At 42.9% G+C, this 18,108-nt stretch overlaps 1 protein-coding gene across 1 annotated transcript in view; it reads left to right on the top strand.

Annotated features, from left to right (window-relative positions):
* elp2 (elongator acetyltransferase complex subunit 2) overlaps positions 1-18,108 on the top strand; it is a 59,625-nt gene that overhangs the window by 21,537 nt on the left and 19,980 nt on the right. The window contains exons 11-16 of the mRNA XM_015973308.2: positions 8,875-9,006; positions 13,856-14,005; positions 14,864-15,055; positions 15,175-15,244; positions 15,451-15,546; positions 16,679-16,736. Coding sequence (XP_015828794.1) covers positions 8,875-9,006; positions 13,856-14,005; positions 14,864-15,055; positions 15,175-15,244; positions 15,451-15,546; positions 16,679-16,736 — 698 coding nt within the window. The remainder of the gene's footprint in view (positions 1-8,874; positions 9,007-13,855; positions 14,006-14,863; positions 15,056-15,174; positions 15,245-15,450; positions 15,547-16,678; positions 16,737-18,108) is intronic.

The following is an 18,108-nucleotide window of genomic DNA, read 5'->3' as shown; positions in this document are numbered from 1 at the left end:
TAACAGCTTTAAAAGAGAAATATAATTTCTAAAATCAAAACAACAACAAAATTGCACAATTTTTAAAGGTTTATTAAAGCGATGCTAAAGAGTTAACACTTTTAGCTATAGCTTTAAAACTGGTTTCAGTGATTTTTCACAAAATCTGTAGCAGCTTCACATTGGACAGCACTCTGTATCCCTCTGCTGACCAGAAACTACGCTTAACGGTTTTCTATGTAAAATTTGAATACCTTGTATGTATTTATGTAAAATACATAAATAAGCCCTTGAAAGTGAAAGCTGACCTGTTCTCTAGCGCCACCATCAGGCCAAACTGAAATCATCAGACCAAAGTTAAAATAAATGTATCTTGAAAAGTTTTGATACAAATCTTCTCATATTTTCTAACAACATTAATGATCACAAGATTATGAACCTTAATGGGTTTTGGTGATGATTTGACCTTTCCTGCAGCGCCACCGTCAGGTCAAACTTAAGAGTTAGTGTATCTTACAAATCTTTCATCCAGATCTTTACTAATTTAGGGTGCACATTCATGATTCTCACAGAATGAACCATAATGATTGATGTTGGCGACCCTGATGTTGGTGACCCCCCTTTTCCCTCTTGTAAACATATTTATTTATTTTCATCTGTTTTTTGTCACATAGTTAGAAAGTCAAACTCTCCCCTCCTCTTTTTTATCCGGGCTTGGGACCGGCAGTGGCAGAGTTAGAGAGTTTTTTTTTGTTTTTTTTTTTGCTTTTATTTTAGTTTATGATTTATTTATTTATTTGCCTTGTATATTTTGTTTTTGTTTTTTGTGTGTTGGGGGATTACATGTTTGAAAGTTCACCCATCTCTGAAACAGAAAATCATAATGAGAACATCAGTCTTTGGGGAGGCAGTGGCTGGTTTAACTTGTCACATTCATCCTGGACAGTGCTACCCGCTGCCACCAGGAGATGGGATGTCTTCTAATTAGCCTTTTCTGATTTGTTAGCAGGGAGGTTAGTTGCTAGGTTGTTTGTTTTTGTGCTGACGGAGACATCCCGGGGTTACAAATTTCTTGAAATGCCTCCACACAGAAACTTTTTCCTGTTTTGTTGTGTCTGAGTGCGGAGCGTCTCTCTGGGACTCGAGGCTTTCTGCTAAAGACTCGTTTTCAGCAGGAAGACTCTCATTTCCTTCTGCAGCGTCCACGTTCTGCTCACTGATCGCTTCGGTTTGCTGATCTGGGTTAAAAAGTTCAGTCTTCAGTCTCAAGATCAGATTTTGACTTTCCAGATTTGTAGTCAGTGACTCGAGTTCAGAGACTTGTTCCTTCAGTATTCCCAACTCTTCCTCATGCTGCTTTTTGCTTCTAAGCAGATCTAACTGGAGGTTAGCGACAGTTTTACAGAGTTTCTTTTCTTTTTCCTCCATCTGTTTTAGTTTGGTCATCAGATCATCGTGACCTGCACTGACCACGTCTCTGTTTTGGGCGAGCTCAGTCTCCAAACCAAGTCTGATCTTCTGCTCGTCTCTAAGCTGGTTTTCCAGGCTCTCACACCGGCCAGATGTTTCCTGGAGTTGCTGGTACAGCTGGAGTCTGAGCTTCTGTTCGTTGGTGAAACCTGTTTCCAGGTTTTCACAGATGACAGATTTATCCTGGAGTTGATGTTTGACTCTCTCCAGCTCCTCAACCACCTCCTGGTGAGAAGCAGCGTTCTCAGCGGTCAGGTTTTCCATGACCACTCTGAGTTCTGAGTTGCTCTGAGTCAGATCTTTGATCTGCTCTTTAAGATCTGAGTTCTCACCGACTATCGCCCTGTTAGAGTCCAGCTGAGCCTCGTAGCTAACTCTGAGCTGCTTCTCCATGTCCAGACTGCTGCTAAGTTCTTCACAGACGGATATTTTTTCATGGAGCAGCTGCTTAAACTTCTGCAGATCCTCACACATCTGTTCTGATTTAGTTTCTACAGCCTGACCACTTCTCAGCGTCTGACTGAGCTCCAAGTTCTTCTGTTTCAGATCGTTGATCTCCTTCTTGAGATTTCCGTTCATTGAACTCATTTGATCTTTAGTTTTTTTTTGAGTTCTTCCTCACAGGTCAGGCGGAGCTCGTTTTCTTTGTTCAAACATTTCTCTAAACTTTCACAGATTAGATTCTTCTGTTTGAGCTGATGTTTAAAATCATTTTGCTCTTCCAGAAGTTTCCTCTCTCCGTTCTTCAGATCCGTTTTAATGTTGTCCAGCATCTCAGAGAGGTCACCGTTCCTTTTCTTAAGATCTTTGATCTCCTTCTTAAAGTTCTCGTTAACAGTGACTTTATGCTGGGCGTTCTTCTGCTCCTGGACACTAACGAGTCTGAACCGACGTTCTTGATCTAAATCTGTTTGCAGATTTTTGATGAAAACATTCTTTTCTGAAAGCTGCTCCTTTAAATTCTCCAGCTTGTCAAGAAACTTCTTTTCTGCGTTGATTTTGTCATCTTTTTCTCTGCTAAACATGGCTTCTAAGTCCAAATGTCGTTCCTCCAGTTTTTCAAAGTTCTCGATCAGAACGTCTCTCGAGACTCCAGAAAAACGGGACTCGTCTGTCTCACCTTTTAGATCTGAGCAGATTTTTTGTAAGTCTTCATTCATGTTTTTCTGCTCCTGTAGCTGCTTTTCTAAAGCCACCAGCTTTTGTTGCTGCTCAACCAAACCGTTCTCCATCTCTTTAGTTTGCTCCTTGTAAAGCGCACACTGGTTCTCTGCAGCAAGCCGCTTCTCCTTCTCCTGATTGAAACAAGTATTTCTGTTCTGCAGTTTTTCTTTCAAATGATCCACTTGTTTCAGAAGGTCACAGGCGACAGATTTATCCTGGAGTTGATGTTTGACGCTCTCCTGCTGCTCAGCCAACTCCTTGTGAAAAGCAGCGTTCTCAGCGGTCAGGTTTTCCACGACCACTCTGAGTTCTGAGTTGCTCTGAGTCAGATCTTTGATCTCCTTCTTGAGATTTCCGTTCATTGAACTCATTTGATCTTTAGTTTTTTTGAGTTCTTCCTCACAGGTCAGGCGGAGCTCGTTTTCTTTGTTCAAACATTTCTCTAAATCTTCACAGATTAGATCCTTCTGTTTGAGCTGATGTTTAAAATAATTTTGCTCATCCAGAAGTATCCTCTCTCTGTACTTCATATCTGTTTTAATGTTGTTCAGCAACTCAGAGAGGTCACCGGTTCTTTTCTTAAGATCTTTCATTTCCTTCTTATAGTTCTCGTTGACGGTGACTTTATGCTGGGCGTTCTTCTGCTCCTGGACACTAACGAGTCTGAACCGACGTTCTTGATCTAAATCTGTTTGCAGATTTTCGATGAAAACGTCCTTTTCTGAAAGCTGCTCCTTTAAAATCTCCAGCTTGTCAGTCAATTTCTGTTCTACGCTGATTTTCTCACCTTTTTCTCTGCTAAACATCACTTCTAAGTCCAAATGTCGTTCCTCCAGTTTTTCAAAGTTCTCGATCAGAACGTCTCTCGAGACTCCAGGAAAACGGGACTCGTCTGTCTCACCTTTTAGATCTGAGCAGATTTCTTGTAAGTCTTCATTCACGTTTTTCTGCTCCTGTAACTCCTTTTCTAAAGCCACCAGCTTTTGTTGCTGCTCAACCAAACCGTTCTCCATCTCTTTAGTTTGCTCCTTGTAAAGCGCACACTGGTTCTCTGCAGCAAGCCGCTTCTCCTTCTCCTGATTGAAACAAGTATTTCTGTTCTGCGGTTTTTCTTTAAAATGATCCACTTGTTTCAAAAGGTCATTGATTTGCCTGCTTTTAAAATCAGCTAATTCCTGCTGAACCGTCTGAGGTCTAGGGACAACCGTCTCAGATCCAGAGATTTCCAGTTCAGCAGATGAATGAGTCTCATTAGGAAGAGACTCTTTCTCAGCATCAAAGACAGATGTTTGTTCTGGCATCTCAGACTCCATCTCTTTAGTTGTAGACAGTAGATCAGACTTTTCGTCCTCACCATCAGAACTAAAGTCGATGACTAAATCATAATCCACTTCTACGTTGTTGACACATAAGTCGTACCAGGACATGTGTGTGCTGTTCGTCATTTCACCGAAAGTAAGGGGTTGTGTGTGTGTGTGTGTGTGTGTGTGTGTGTGTGTGTGTGTGTGGACAATAAGTTTATTTATTTAGGACAGTGCATGTTAATGATCATAAATGTAAAAGCAGCTTACATGATTGCAAACATGCCAGATTATAGCAAAAGGCTAATTTCCATCTGTTGTCCTTAGACATAAAAAGACATAATAATTCATAAAAATGCATCAGTCATTCATAATAAAAACTCCATCACCAAACTTACACATACGCACCATTCTATTCACAAATAAAACATTAAAACTATACAACTCATACATGATCACACACTTGATTTGTCCATAACCAGTTTTTAACCTTTGCCTTAAACAAATTGAAAGTCGAGCATTCTCTAATGGGTTGAGGAAGACTGTTCCACAGATGGCCACCCTTGACTGAGAGGACGTTCTGCCCAAAAGCTGTCTGTCTATGTGGTATAAACATTTCTCCTCGAATTGTAGCTCGTGTAGTCCTGTTTGAGCTTTCTTTATGCCTAATGAACTGCTTTAGTGGTGGTGGAGCAAGGGAGTGTAAGACTTTATATATTAAACAGACTCTTTTAAGTTTCATTAAGTTATTGAAGTTCAGTAATTTATGTTTTTTAACACATGACAATGGTGGTGGGAAGTCGTTTTTTTGTCAAGTAATTTTAAACCTCTCTATTTTAAATGTTTGCAATAGTTTTAAGTGTTGTTGGACAAGCAAGTGACCAGGATGTCAAACAATAGTCCATATGAGACATGATCATTGAGTAAAAATAAGTTTTTGCAACATTCATATTTAGATCATTACGTATATGAGTAAAATTTCGATTAATTTAAGTGCCTGGGACACTTTGATTATATGACTCTTGAAGGATAATGTAGGGTCTAGAATGACCCCAAGGTATTTAAATTCTGGTGCTAGATCAAGCTCTACTCCATCCAGGAATGTATTTGACTGCTTCAAGTTTAATGGGCGTTTTGAAAAATCATCATCCGCATACATTTGAGCAAATATATTTGGACAGACTTCAGGTAAGTTATTAATAAAAAGAGAGAACAATAAAGGCCCAAGAAAAGATCCTTGAGGAACTCCTGTATCACAGTCTAAATATGGAGATTTAACCCCATCCCACACCACACACTGTTTCCTGTGTGAGAGATATGAGGCAAACCACTGAAGCGCCTGACTGGAGATATTAAACTGAGTCAATCTGGACAACAATATCTGATGGTTTACAGAGTCGAAAGCCTTCTTCAGATCTAAAAATACAGCTCCAACACAGCAACTCTTGTCCAGCAAGCTCTTCACGTTCTCCACTAACATACACAGGGCAGTATCGGTGGAATGATGTGCCCGAAAGCCAAACTGCAATGGATGTAATGAGGGTTGGGTGTTTTCTAGGTGAGCAGTGAGGAGTTTAACCACCCACTTCTCAGCTATTTTAGATACGACCGGGAGTGTCACCTAAAAACCTGAAAACAAGGCGAATATTCATTCTTTCTAGGTGAAACCTTACTTGTGTCAGCCTTTAGAAATCAGTAGGGATGAGCGAGTACACCACTATCTGTATCTGTATCTGTTCAACCATCTAAATTATCTGTATCTGTACTCGGAGTGGGCGTGGCCTAACCCGGAAGTGGGTGTAGTTTAACCGGAAGTGGGTGTGGTTTACATCAATACGTTATTTTAAGTTGCCATGTGTATTGTTTAATTGAAAACTATTTACAGAGCAGTCTCAGAGATGAGATGAAATGTTTTTGATCACAATAGTAAAGGAACTGTTACAGAACAAGTTTTTCAATAAAATCAGAACATTAATATTTAAGTGCATGAATTAAGAGAGAGAGAGAAGAAAATATCTTTTCTATAGCGCCTCTCAAGATAAAAATCAGAGGGCGCTTCACAAAAACAAAACATGTAAAATAGAAAAAATAATTTAGAAAATGATTCAAATCTATTTAAAATAAGCAAAAAATAGACAATTGTGATTAAAAATGTAAAGAAAGAGAGAGAGTGAATAGGAAAGAGGGAGTGGATCCTCCTCAGGAAGAGCAGAGAGAGAGGGGAAAAAAACCCGACTGGAGCGGAAGCAGTGACTGACGCAGCACGAGCCGTTTTCAGCTCTGTCTTGTCAAATGCACCACGTACGTTACGACAAAAGTAACTTGAAAGTAACTTTAAAAAGAGGCAAACTGAAGAAAAGATAGGAAGTACTGAAGAAACGTGAACAGTGAAGCAAGCACAGAGAGATCCGTTACTGTCTGTGTGTGCGTGGATGAACCGGACACGGACTGAGCAGAGCTCCCGGCTGCAGTTTTGTGTGTAGGGAGGGGCGGGCTCGCTATTTTACTGGCCAATCACCGAGAGTGAAGACTGTCAGTTACCCAATGAGGATTTTCCTTCAGCACGATTACAGATATTTACCAGTTTTACTCGTTCCGTGCTCGTACTCGTCAAAAATGCTTTATCCGTACCGGATACTCATCTGAAACGAGTATCCGGCTCATCCCTAGTCACCACCACCAACCACTGGCAAGCCTTGGGAATTGACATCACTTTTCTGCGTCCAACAGATGACAATCAACAACAAGCTTTCTTCTCTTGATATCAATCAAGCGAGGCTTCTCGTATTTCTTTCACATATGATTTAAGACACAAGCTAATTTGCGATAAAAGAGATTTAGTGTTGTTTTATCTGGATCCAAAGTGTACTGCAGCGATGGTCTGAATACATCTTCACTTTGGGGTCAATTTTTCTATGAGGCTTTATGTTCCAAAAGGATTTTTATTAATTTAAAGTCCTAAAGGCAGTGAGAATTTAACCACGTGACCTCACAGACTACAAATTTCAAACTGAATATTATTTTTCTTAATAAAATATATATTTTTCCCAAAGACCCAAATAGAAAAATCCTTTTTTTTTTCATAGATTTTTTTCATGCTTTGAGTCCAACAAGCAACACGCTGTTTAATACAGCTGTCCTGTGTTTTCTTTTTTTGAGTGTACATTGTCTTCTTTGTGTTTACTAACTTTTATTATAATAGTTTGTTTTTGTAAGTGTTAAAATACAATGTAATATTTCCAGCTAGTATTTCTGTTTTATATATGCACCCCTTTTAGCTTTTGAAAAGCTTCTCAAAATCTCAGATGGAGTTGTAATTGTGACACGTGTAACGTCCAGGAATGGTCAGTTTTCTTCTACAGTTTGACCTTTTCGGTGACCGGTCATCCACAGACATGAATTTGCCTCTCTGCGTCTCTTAATCTTCCAAGCTGCAGGAAAGATTTGCCACTGCGTGTTTACACTCTCTGATTGTCAACATCATGTTCCTTCCTCAAGGTTCCTCTCTGCCGAGCTGCGGCCTTATCTCTCCGCTTGCTTCACAGGACAAAAGAAGAACTTTTACAACTCATAAGTTAAATAATCATTAAATAATAATATGGTTCAATGAACAAATGTTAAATGAATACTAATATTGATGTTTGAATAATCTGTGCCTAATTAAATGAATTTTATTATTACAATGAAACATTTAGATGTTATGATCAGTAATGTTTGATTTAACAAGTGAATCATTATCTACACTCACACAATGTTCATAAGATATAAATTAAAGTTAACGTCACTGCACATAGATATTTTCTTACCCACAAATCAGAGCATCCTGTATCTGAAAGAAGGCGTGATGTTCTGAGGTTTGTTTGTTAACACCTCTTAACATGGCACGTCCCGGTTGGCCAAGTAAATCATAATATGAGAATATTAAAACAGAATCACTTGCGGAGTGATTCAGCATTCTGTTAGTTTGAGCAGAACTCCGGACTGGCCACCGGGGGGAAAACTCTAACCACTGCCTCTCTTGACGAGCTTTCGACAAGCTAAAAGCTGCCTACAGCTGACACAGCAAAACGGTTCCTTTGGCTATTCAGAAACAGCTGCTCTAGACCCAAACTAGTTCCAACCTGTGTGTCTGGCGCCATCTCGGGACTGTAGCGTCGGTGCTGCGGTTAATCTACTGAACCCCGGTGCCCAGAGATCATCATACCTTCCTGACCTCCGGATCCACGAAGAGGGTCTCCAAAGAAAGGGTCAGGTAGACACACATGATTGCGTCTGATGCCGTTTTGATAAGAACCAACTTCATAGTTTAATGCTAACCAAATTCTTTCACACCCAGAACTCAGTTCTTCTAGATACAAGGTTCTGATAAACACACACCATTCAATCACCATACATCACATCCTATCCACTTAGATTCATTACTTTCTGTTTGACAAACATGTTTTTGTTTGGAGAAAAAATAGAGAAAATAGTTTATTCAACTCAAATGAGTCTAGTTTTGGATAATTTGTCATCTGATTTGTCAGCGTTATATATATTTTCTCTAATTTTTTCCCCCTCAATTCTGTCCATCATTATAAGTATGCTAGTGAACAAATTTGAATGGCCCTACTGGTCTCCTTCCTCTTTTGTTTCCCTTTAATGTCATAATTATGTTTTTGCACAAGACCAAGGTGCTTGGGAAGTAAATGAGCCTCCTACAGGGCTGTTTTATGGCCTCTGGGATGAGATCAGGTGTTAAACTATGTTTAACTGTTTTTTTTAAAGAGAACTTCCTTTATTTAGCCGCTGTCCTCCATATGTGGCTCTTTGGATGTACATCTGGGTCATAGTCTCTATGTCTATGCCCTAGAAATCAAATGTTCTTCACCCACCTGATGTCGTAATAGCTTTAGAAAATGCATTGGAAATGTTAATGAGTTAATGGTTCTGATCAGGACCGACTATGTTTCAACACCAGGTGCGTGTAGGGGAGGTGGGCGGGAACACTCTGGGCTTCTATGGCTGCCAGATGAGTCCTGATGGCGCCATGATTGTAGCCCACGCTTTTCAGGGAGCGCTACATCTCTGGTGCAAAGATCATCACAACGAGGTAAGAGTCACGACTACATCTGAAGTATCAACATTTTTATATTCGTCAGAAAATCTTATTTTACCCAGTTATAACATTCACACGTTAAAGTTTTTTTTATGTCCAAATGTTTGTTTTGGTTTTAAAGTATTCCTAAATAAGTGTTCTGCATCTCCCTCCTACTGGTTGAAAGCTGAATTACAACTGTCGTAAACAACCTTGTTGCAGTGTGCTGCAGCTAGCGCTAACAACAAGCTAACACTAACACGATTCAACTAATACTAAAATAAACCACGAAGTGAAAAGATCCACATTGTTGGACAAAAAAATATTATTTCCTACAAGTCTAGTAGCAACAAAGCCAGGTCACCATCAGTTAATTTTGTTGCCTCCTTTAGCTTCCTAAAACTAGTGAAGGCCACACCGATGTTCACTCTGGTTTTAGCAGTTTGCTTCACCTCCAAAGACATAGTTCTCTCACTTTTAGTTACAGGCTCCACCATGATGCCAACAAAAAAGCAAATGTCTTCTTTTTCTTCTTCTTGAAGTTTTTATTGTCGGTGGACCAACTAAAAAGGCTAACTGCTTGCCTTTATATTAACCCTCACAGTAAACAACTATTACCGGGTAGAGGTAATAGGTAGGTAGAGACCTCCCACTAGTGTTCCTGTCTGAACTATAAAACTGTTTAGTACCCTTTCTGGTCAGCAGAGGGCACCAGAGTGCTGTAATATGTGACGTTGCTCCAGTTTCAGCCCTAAGAATCACTGAAACCGGTTTTTAAGCAATAACTGAAAGAGTTAGTGTTGCTTTAAAATCTCCTGTGATGTGCTCCGACTTGATATAATGGTCTACAATGTTTTAGTTGGAACACAATTTTCCTTATTTCCACACTTTTAAAACATGTTTTTGAATTCTAAAAACTGAGTATCCTTTCGAGACAATTTCAAATATAAAATCTTAAAAAAAAAAATCACAAGATTTAATGTTAAGGTCCCATGTTTTGGTTTTTGATTGGGGGAAGCTGTAGGCCTCAAAGATTTTCGTCGTCGTCGTCTTCCTCCGCTTATCCGGGTCCGGGTCGCGGGGGCAGCATCCCAACTAGGGAGCTCCAGACCGTCCTCTCCCCGGCCACCTCCACCAGCTCCTCCGGCAGGAACCCAAGACGTTCCCCGACCAGTTTGGAGATGTAACCTCTCCAACGTGTCCTGGGTCGACCCGGTGGCCTCCTGCCGGCAGGACATGCCCGAAACACCTCCCCAGGAGGCATCATGACCAGATACCCAAACCACCTCAACTGACTCCTTTCGATCCAGAGGAGCAGCGGTTCTACTCCGAGTCCCTCCCGAATGTTCGAGCTCCTCACCCTATCTCTAAGGCTGAGCCCGGCCACCCTACGGAGTAAACTCATTTCGGCCGCTTGTATCCGCGATCTCGTTCTTTCCGTCATTACCCAAAGCTCATGACCATAGGTGAGGATTGGGACGTAGATCGACCGGTAAATCGAGAGCCTGGCTTTCTGGCTCAGCTCCCCTCTTCACCACGACAGATCGGCTCAGCATCCACATCAATGCAGATGCTGAACCAATCTGCCTGTCAATCTCCCGATTCCTCCTACCCTCACTTGTGAACAAGACCCCGAGATACTTAAACTCCTCCACTTGAGGTAGGACCTCTCCCCCGACCCGGAGTTGGCAAGCCACCCTTTTCCGGTCGAGAACCATGGTCTCAGATTTGGAGGTGCTGATCCTCATCCCAGCCGCTTCACACTCTGCCGTGAACCTACCCAGCAAGAGCTGAAGGTCAGAGCTGGATGAAGCTAGGAGGACCACATCATCCGCAAAAAGCAGAGACGAGATTCTCCTGCCACCAAACTCGACACACTCCACACCACGGCTGCGCCTAGAAATTCTGTCCATAAAGGTAATGAACAGAACCGGTGACAAAGGGCAGCCCTGGCGGAGTCCAACCCTCACTGGGAACAGGTTCGACTTACTACCGGCTATGCGGACCAAACTCACGCTCCTCTGGTAAAGGGACTGAATGGCCCTTAACAGAAAGCCACCCACCCCATACTCCTGGAGCGTCCCCCACAGGGTGCCCCTGGGGACACGGTCATAAGCCTTCTCCAAATCCACAAAACACATTTGGATTGGTTGGGCAAACTCCCATGCCCCCCCCCCCCCCCCCCCCCCATCACCCTTGCAAGGGTATAGAGCTGGTCCACAGTTCCACGGCCAGGACAAAAACCACATTGCTCCTCCTCAATCTGAGATTCAACTATCGATCGGACCCTCCCCTCCAGTACATTGGAGTAGACCTTTCCAGGGAGGCTGAGGAGTGTGATTCCCCCCTGGAACACACCCTCAGGTCACCCTTCTTAAAGATGGGGATCACCACCCCAGTCAGCCACTCCACAGGAACTGCCCCCGATGACCATGCAATGTTGCAGAGACGTATCAACCATGACAGCCCTACAACATCCATAGCCTTGAGATACCCAGGACGAACCTCATCCGCCCCCAGGGCTCCGCCACTGTGTAGTTGTTTGACTACCTCAGCAACTTCTGCCCCCAAGATTGCACAGTCCATCCCCAGGTCTCCCGGCTCTGGCTCCTCCTCGGAATGCGCATAGGTGGGATTGAGGAGCTCCTCAAAGTATTCCTTCCACCATCCCACTATAGCCCCAGTTGACGTCAGCAGCTCCCCATCCCCACTGTAAACAGTGTGAGCGAGTTGCTGCCTTCCTCTCCTGTGGCGCCGTACAGTTTGCCAGAACCTCTTTGGAGCCGATCGATAGTCTTTCTCCATGGCCTCACCAAACTCCTCCCACGCCCGAGATTTTGCCTCGGCAACTGCCACTGCTGCACCCCGCTTGGCTATCCGGTACCTGTCTGCTGCCTCCGGAGACCCACAGACCAGCCACGCCCTGTAGGCCTTCTTCTTCAGCCTGACGGCTCCCCGAACCTCTGGTGTCCACCAGCGGGTACGGGGGTTGCCACCACGACTGGCACCGACCACCTTGCGACCACAGCTAGCAACAGCTGCCTCAACAATCGCAGAGTGGAACAAGGCCCACTCAGAGTCAGTGTCCCCCACTGCTCTCGGGACGCGGTCAAAGCTCTGCCGGAGGTGGGGGTTGAAGACCGTCTTAACAGGTTCTTCTGCCAGGCGTTCCCAGCAGACCCTCACTATGCGTTTGGGTCTGCCAGGTCTACGCGGCATCTTCCCCTGCCATCTGATCCAACTCACCACCAGGTGATGATCAGTTGACAGCTCCGCTCCTCTCTTCACTCGAGTGTCCAAAACATACGGCCGCAGGTCAGATGATACGACTACAAAGTCTATCATTGACCTGCGACCTAGGCTGCCCTGGTACCAAGTGTACCAATGGGCATCCTTTTGTTCGAACATGGTGTTCGTTATGGCCAAAGTGCGGCTTGCACAGAAGTCCAATAACGAAACACCACTTGAGCTCAGATCAGGCGGGTCGTTCCTCCCAATCACACCCCTCCAGGTCATGCTGTCATTGCCCACGTGAGCATTGAAGTCCCCCAGCAGGACAATGGAGTCCCCTGATGGAGCACTGTCTAGCACTCGTCCCAGGGACTCCAAAAAGGGTGGGTACTCTGAACTGATATTTGGCCCCATAAGCACAAACAACAGTCAGGACCCGTTCCCTTGCCCGACGGCACAGGGAAGCTACCCTCTCGTCCCCCGGGGTAAACCCCAACACACAGGCAGAGAGTCTTTGGGCTAACAAAAAGCCAATCCCAGCCCTCCACCTCTCACCCGGAGCAACTCCAGCAAAGGAGAGTGTCCAACCCCTCTCAAGGACTTGGATTCCAGAGCCAATGCTATGTGTCGAGGTGAGTCCGACTATATCTAGCCAGTACCGCTCAACCTCTGCCACAAGCTCCTGCTCCTTCCCCGCCAGCGAGGTGATGTTCCATGTCCCAAAAACCTGTTTTCTTGTCCGGGGATCAGACCGCCAAGGCTCCTGCCTTGGTCTGCCACCCGATCCACATTGCACCGGACCCTTCATATTCCTCCTGCGGGTGGTTGGTCCACAGTTGGATGAGCCCATGTATCTGGTTCGGGCTGGGCCCAGCCGGGCCCCATGGGCAAAAGCCCAGCCACCAGTCGCTCGCTCACGGGCCTCAACCCCAGGCCTGGCTCCAGGGTGGGACCCCGGTAACCCTCCGGGCCGGGTACTCAGACTCTTTGATTGTACATCCATGAAAGATCCTCTGAACCGTTCTTTGTCTCACCCTTCACCTAAGACCAATTTGTCATGGGAAACCCTACCAGGGGCACAAAGTGCCCCAGACAACATAGCTCCTAGGATCATTAGGGCACTCAAACTCCTCCACCACTATAAGGTGACGGTTCAAGGAGGCCTCAAAGATTCTATTAAAGTTAATTGGTTGAAGAATAATTACAAGAAATAAGACTTCACTTTTCTTATGTCAGTGTAAGGCAACTTGACTATAAAAATCTAGGTGTCTAAACATCCACAAAGCTCAAGGCAAAGATGCCACTCGAGTTCTTTTCTTTTGCTTGTGTTCTATCCTTTTACTACAGCCCACTTGTCTAACAGTCACACTAACAAGCGAACGGCAATGAAAATTTACCATCCATGTAGAAGCCGGTATGATTCAGTGGTTTGTCCTTGACCTGCTTAGCTGTGATGTGATTAAAGTAGATTTTCTGCTTCTCATGTGAACTTGTTTAGTAGGAGACACCGAGAGTGTAGATTCAGGTATGACTGGGTTTAAGTAACTTCCATTTTGGCTGTAAATCCAAGGATCAGTACAAACACAGAAGTACTGGTTGTTTAGATGTCAGTGTCATTGCTGTTCGTATCCAGGGAGAGTGGAGGCCAGGAGTTGTGGTATCGGGTCACTTTGATGTTGTCCAAGACCTGAGCTGGGATCCCGAGGGTGAATTCATCCTCACCGTGGGCTCAGACCAAACCACCAGACTCTTCACTCCGTGGAAGAAGCAGAACAATAAAGAGGTAAAGTCAGTCAACTTTAATGTGTCAAAGGTGTGGTCTATTCATTTAGTCAATACATTTTCTTTGGTCTCTAGTACGATTGAATGCCTTGTAAGTCGTTCTCAGGGGGATAAAATATACTGATGCACCATTTCTCAGACCTAAAAGTTACCAACATCACAGCTGAGCTTCAGACGGCAGGTTTTGGAGTCTCGTTTGCTGATATTTGACCATCTCGCCCCGGATTGGATAACAGCAATGCGACTCTACCACTGACTCTTGACATGGATGTTTTGTCTCTTTAAGTGTTGTGGAGTTGCTAATGCTAACGGTTAGCTTAAACTAGCTGAGACATCCGCTGCCGATAACCAGACATTAATACAACAGCCTTCCTTGTCGTGAGTCTAGGTTAGTGAGTCCATGAAAGCTAATCCACAGTGTGACGTAGATCTGTCCGGATTTTTTGTCCTAGATTTTCACCATCTATTTTCTATCAGAATTTAATGCAGGAGGTAGGTGTAGGAGTCTTATTTTCATGTTCAACCTGCATGAAGAACTCAGAATGACCAATTACAATCAGAAATAATCATTTAAAACATGTTATTTCTTTCAGCCACACCTTTAAGATCAGTTAAATATTGGTTTATTTGCACTCACATAATGTTTTTATTCATCTTTTAGACCCTCAAGGTGAGGAAAAATGCTCTTTTTGTCCAAAAAAAGGAAAATCAATAATGCAATTTGTTTAGATTCAGACCCTTATTTTTGGTAAAGAACCAGGATTAACACTGACATTTGTTTTAAAGAGGTTTCTCTGGCAACCAAATGGGAACATTACCATCTTCATGTTGTTCCTCCCTTTTTCTTTCGCCTCTTTAGATCACCTGGCATGAGATCTCCCGGCCGCAGATCCACGGATATGACATGCAGTGTCTGGCCATGGTTGGGAGGTTTCAGTTTGTGTCAGGAGCTGATGAGAAGGTCCTCAGAGTGTTTCAAGCTCCTCGTAACTTTGTGGAAAACTTTGCAACCATCTCTGGGGCTTCCAAAGAAAAGCTGCTGACAACTAGCGTAAGACTGGACTTTGTGAAAACCTTCTGTTTTATTTGAAGTCCTAATGGGACCACTGAGTCTAGTTTAAAAGCTGATGTTTAATTTGTGAATGTGTCTGCTTCTCCTGACGCTGCCAGGATGCGGCCAGCCTTCCAGAAGGAGCCAGCACACCTGCCTTGGGTCTTTCCAACAAGGCTGTATTTCAAGGTAAAATATGAGCCTGGCCCTGCCTCTGACTGCCTCACTGCTCGAGTCGGGGGCCATGTTTTATTTGATAATCACTTCTCTCTCCAAAATTTATTTCTCTCTGCACAGTGGTTCGAAACCGCTGTGCCCAATAGAGATTATAGTTAATTTGGCGGGGGGAGGACTTTGGTGCTTTTTTATTTAATGTTCAATAATAATTTTTGCAGGTGGCCTTGTCCCAAAAAACAACAAAGAAGAGGAGCAATTTAACAGCATATCTGACCAATACCAGGAGTCGTACTTTCATCCGCTCATCCTGACGGGTATAGTAAAGCTGAGACATCATTTATTCCCCAAAAAGTTGTTTAACTTGCCAAAAAGTCGTTTAGAAATAGAAATCCCATTTTGTGACCTTATTTCCATTCTTTAGTAGTCACAGCACACATTTCAGAGGTCCTGTCTGCTTGTTATGGGGCTCTACTTTTAAAAGACAACAAAACACAGCCAGAGGGAGGCTTAAAATGAAAGTACTTACTACCACAGCGCGCCTTTGTAGATGGAGAATATTTTAGATGCATGGACGAGTTAGACAGACATGCAAGGGTCACAGGGGAAAATTATTTATGAAACATTAAAAGGCAGAGGAAATAAATCATTGTATGTGCAAGTGAATAAAACACATCAAAGAAGTAAACAGCAGCACCGCTTAGAAAACCTCTGGGCTAGAGCGCGTCAGCGGCTGTCATCAGTGTGAGTGAAGCCACGACCTAATCTGCAATGCTAATTGGAATGCAGCCTTATGTGGCTGCAGAGTTTAAGTATCGATAACCATGGGCAGTGTTTGTAAGTGTGCAGACTGTTGTTAACACGTTTTTTCCACTTGTGAGACCGGCTTCTGTTGGCAGGCAGAGGAATGAATAGTTCATGCTAAGATGCAGCAACGTACAGGCCGAAGTTACAGCATTTAATACGAAGGTGAGCCGTTCTTGAGCACTCTGACTCGATCCGATCCCCTGTAGACCAGTGTAGAACTAACAATAAAGCTAAATATATATAATTATATGAACCCTAGAGCTTCCGTGTGCTCCGTGGAGTAGCTATATGAATGTGAATCAATGTTTAGTGGTGAACGGTGTGTTCTCAGTCTAATAAGTTTTAATTCAGTCTTTTTCTCTTTGGGGTACTTATGTTCTTTCCTCTGCCTTTAAATGATCCCCGCTCACATCCACACAGATATTCAGTGTCCTATCTGTCACTCGTTACCAGGACAGGGATTTTAAAAAGGGAAAATTACAATATACACTCGAGTGTAATCCTCGTTTAATACATTTGGAGCTGATTGTATTTGAATTTCAGAGCAGCTCGGTTTTCATAGCGCCTGTCTATGGATTTAGAAGTATAGTTAAGTCTTTTCTTTTTGAATGTGTTTCCCAATGGATGTGTGGGTGTGTACAGAGCCACCGCCAGAGGATCATCTACTCCAGAACACACTTTGGCCTGAGGTCCAGAAGCTGTAAGTATCACATTTGTTTTATTAAAGTCAGCTGCTAAAAAGTTGTGAATGTAGCATGCTGTTCTCCTGTTGGAGGTGCAGCCAGGGGTCAACCCTGGCAGAAAACACTTAAAATATGTGTAAATATGACAGCAACACACACTTTGATAGTGGATATGATCAAAAGCTATCCATAACAGGTAAAATAGTAATTATTTATTACTCCAAAACACATTTAATCAGGGCAAAAAGCCTCATCAACAGAAGCAATCATTTTCTTTTTGTCAGTTTTACCCAAAACGTCTTCAAGCTTTGGTTAATGTGACAGAAATGTTCTCTTCATATCTTCGTTTTCAGGACCAAATGCTGCAAAACTATACAAACCGGTTTTCCTGATCTTGACTGTGTTTGTTTTTGGTATTTTGTTCATAGATTTTTTTATTGAGTGAGTTGTTGGGTTGAGAAGAACCAATTCACTCAGATGTTGCAGAAATGCTTGACCCTCCGTAAAGGAGTATAAGACAAGGAACAGGCTGGAGCACACTACTCCATTAATAGGTTTTAATCAGAGGTGCAAACTAACATTTCAATGTAATTACCTTCTTAGAAACGTTAGTCTGCACTTCTGATTAAAAACTCTTAAATGAGGAGTGTGCTCCAGCATGTTCCTTGTCTGTTACTTCATGTCCTCAGCGTGTGAATGTGTGTGTGAATGGATGAATGATACATTGTAGTGTAAAGCGCTTTGGAGTCCTTACTCAGAGAGGCGCTATACAAGTGCCGGTCATTTATCCTAAGAGTTCTGACTATTTAAACTGGTTTTAAAACGGTGGAGGAAGGCTCTAATTCAGAATTGTCTCCAGCTGAAAACCTGTGGAGCTTCGCTTTATTCCTGGATGTAAAGGTGAACTTTGATCATACAGCATTTGAATGTTCTTTGTTGTCTTGCATAATAAACACAAGTGTGTGGCACCTAGAGTGAATTCATGATGATCTGATGCAGCGATGATTCAACTTTTAACTTTCTCAATTAGGGCTGCAACAAACGATTATTTGGATAATCGATGAATCGGATGGGGTCTCGACACGATTAATCGATTAATCAGATTACATGGGGAAATTTTTAAAAACTGCTAGGGAAACGTTATTTCTCTCCTTCCTTCACTTTATTTAACACAACATTATTAGAAAACAGTTCAATAGCAGAAAAACAACATGCCATCACCTAAATTGTCTTATAAGGTGTATAGACAGAGACCCTAAGCTACATCTATCTGTGACCTAAAATGCTTGGTCCAAGTTAAACAGCTTAAGGGCAATTCTCATCTGTTTTGTTTGATCTCATCTGTAGACATTTATTATAACTGGGGATGTCAAACAACTAATTTTTAAA

Source organism: Nothobranchius furzeri, chromosome 19 (genome assembly GCF_043380555.1).
Source record: "Nothobranchius furzeri strain GRZ-AD chromosome 19, NfurGRZ-RIMD1, whole genome shotgun sequence".
NCBI classification, from domain to species: domain Eukaryota; kingdom Metazoa; phylum Chordata; class Actinopteri; order Cyprinodontiformes; family Nothobranchiidae; genus Nothobranchius; species Nothobranchius furzeri.
The sequence above is the reverse complement of the archived record's forward strand: the minus strand, read 5'-3'. Positions and strand labels throughout refer to the sequence as shown.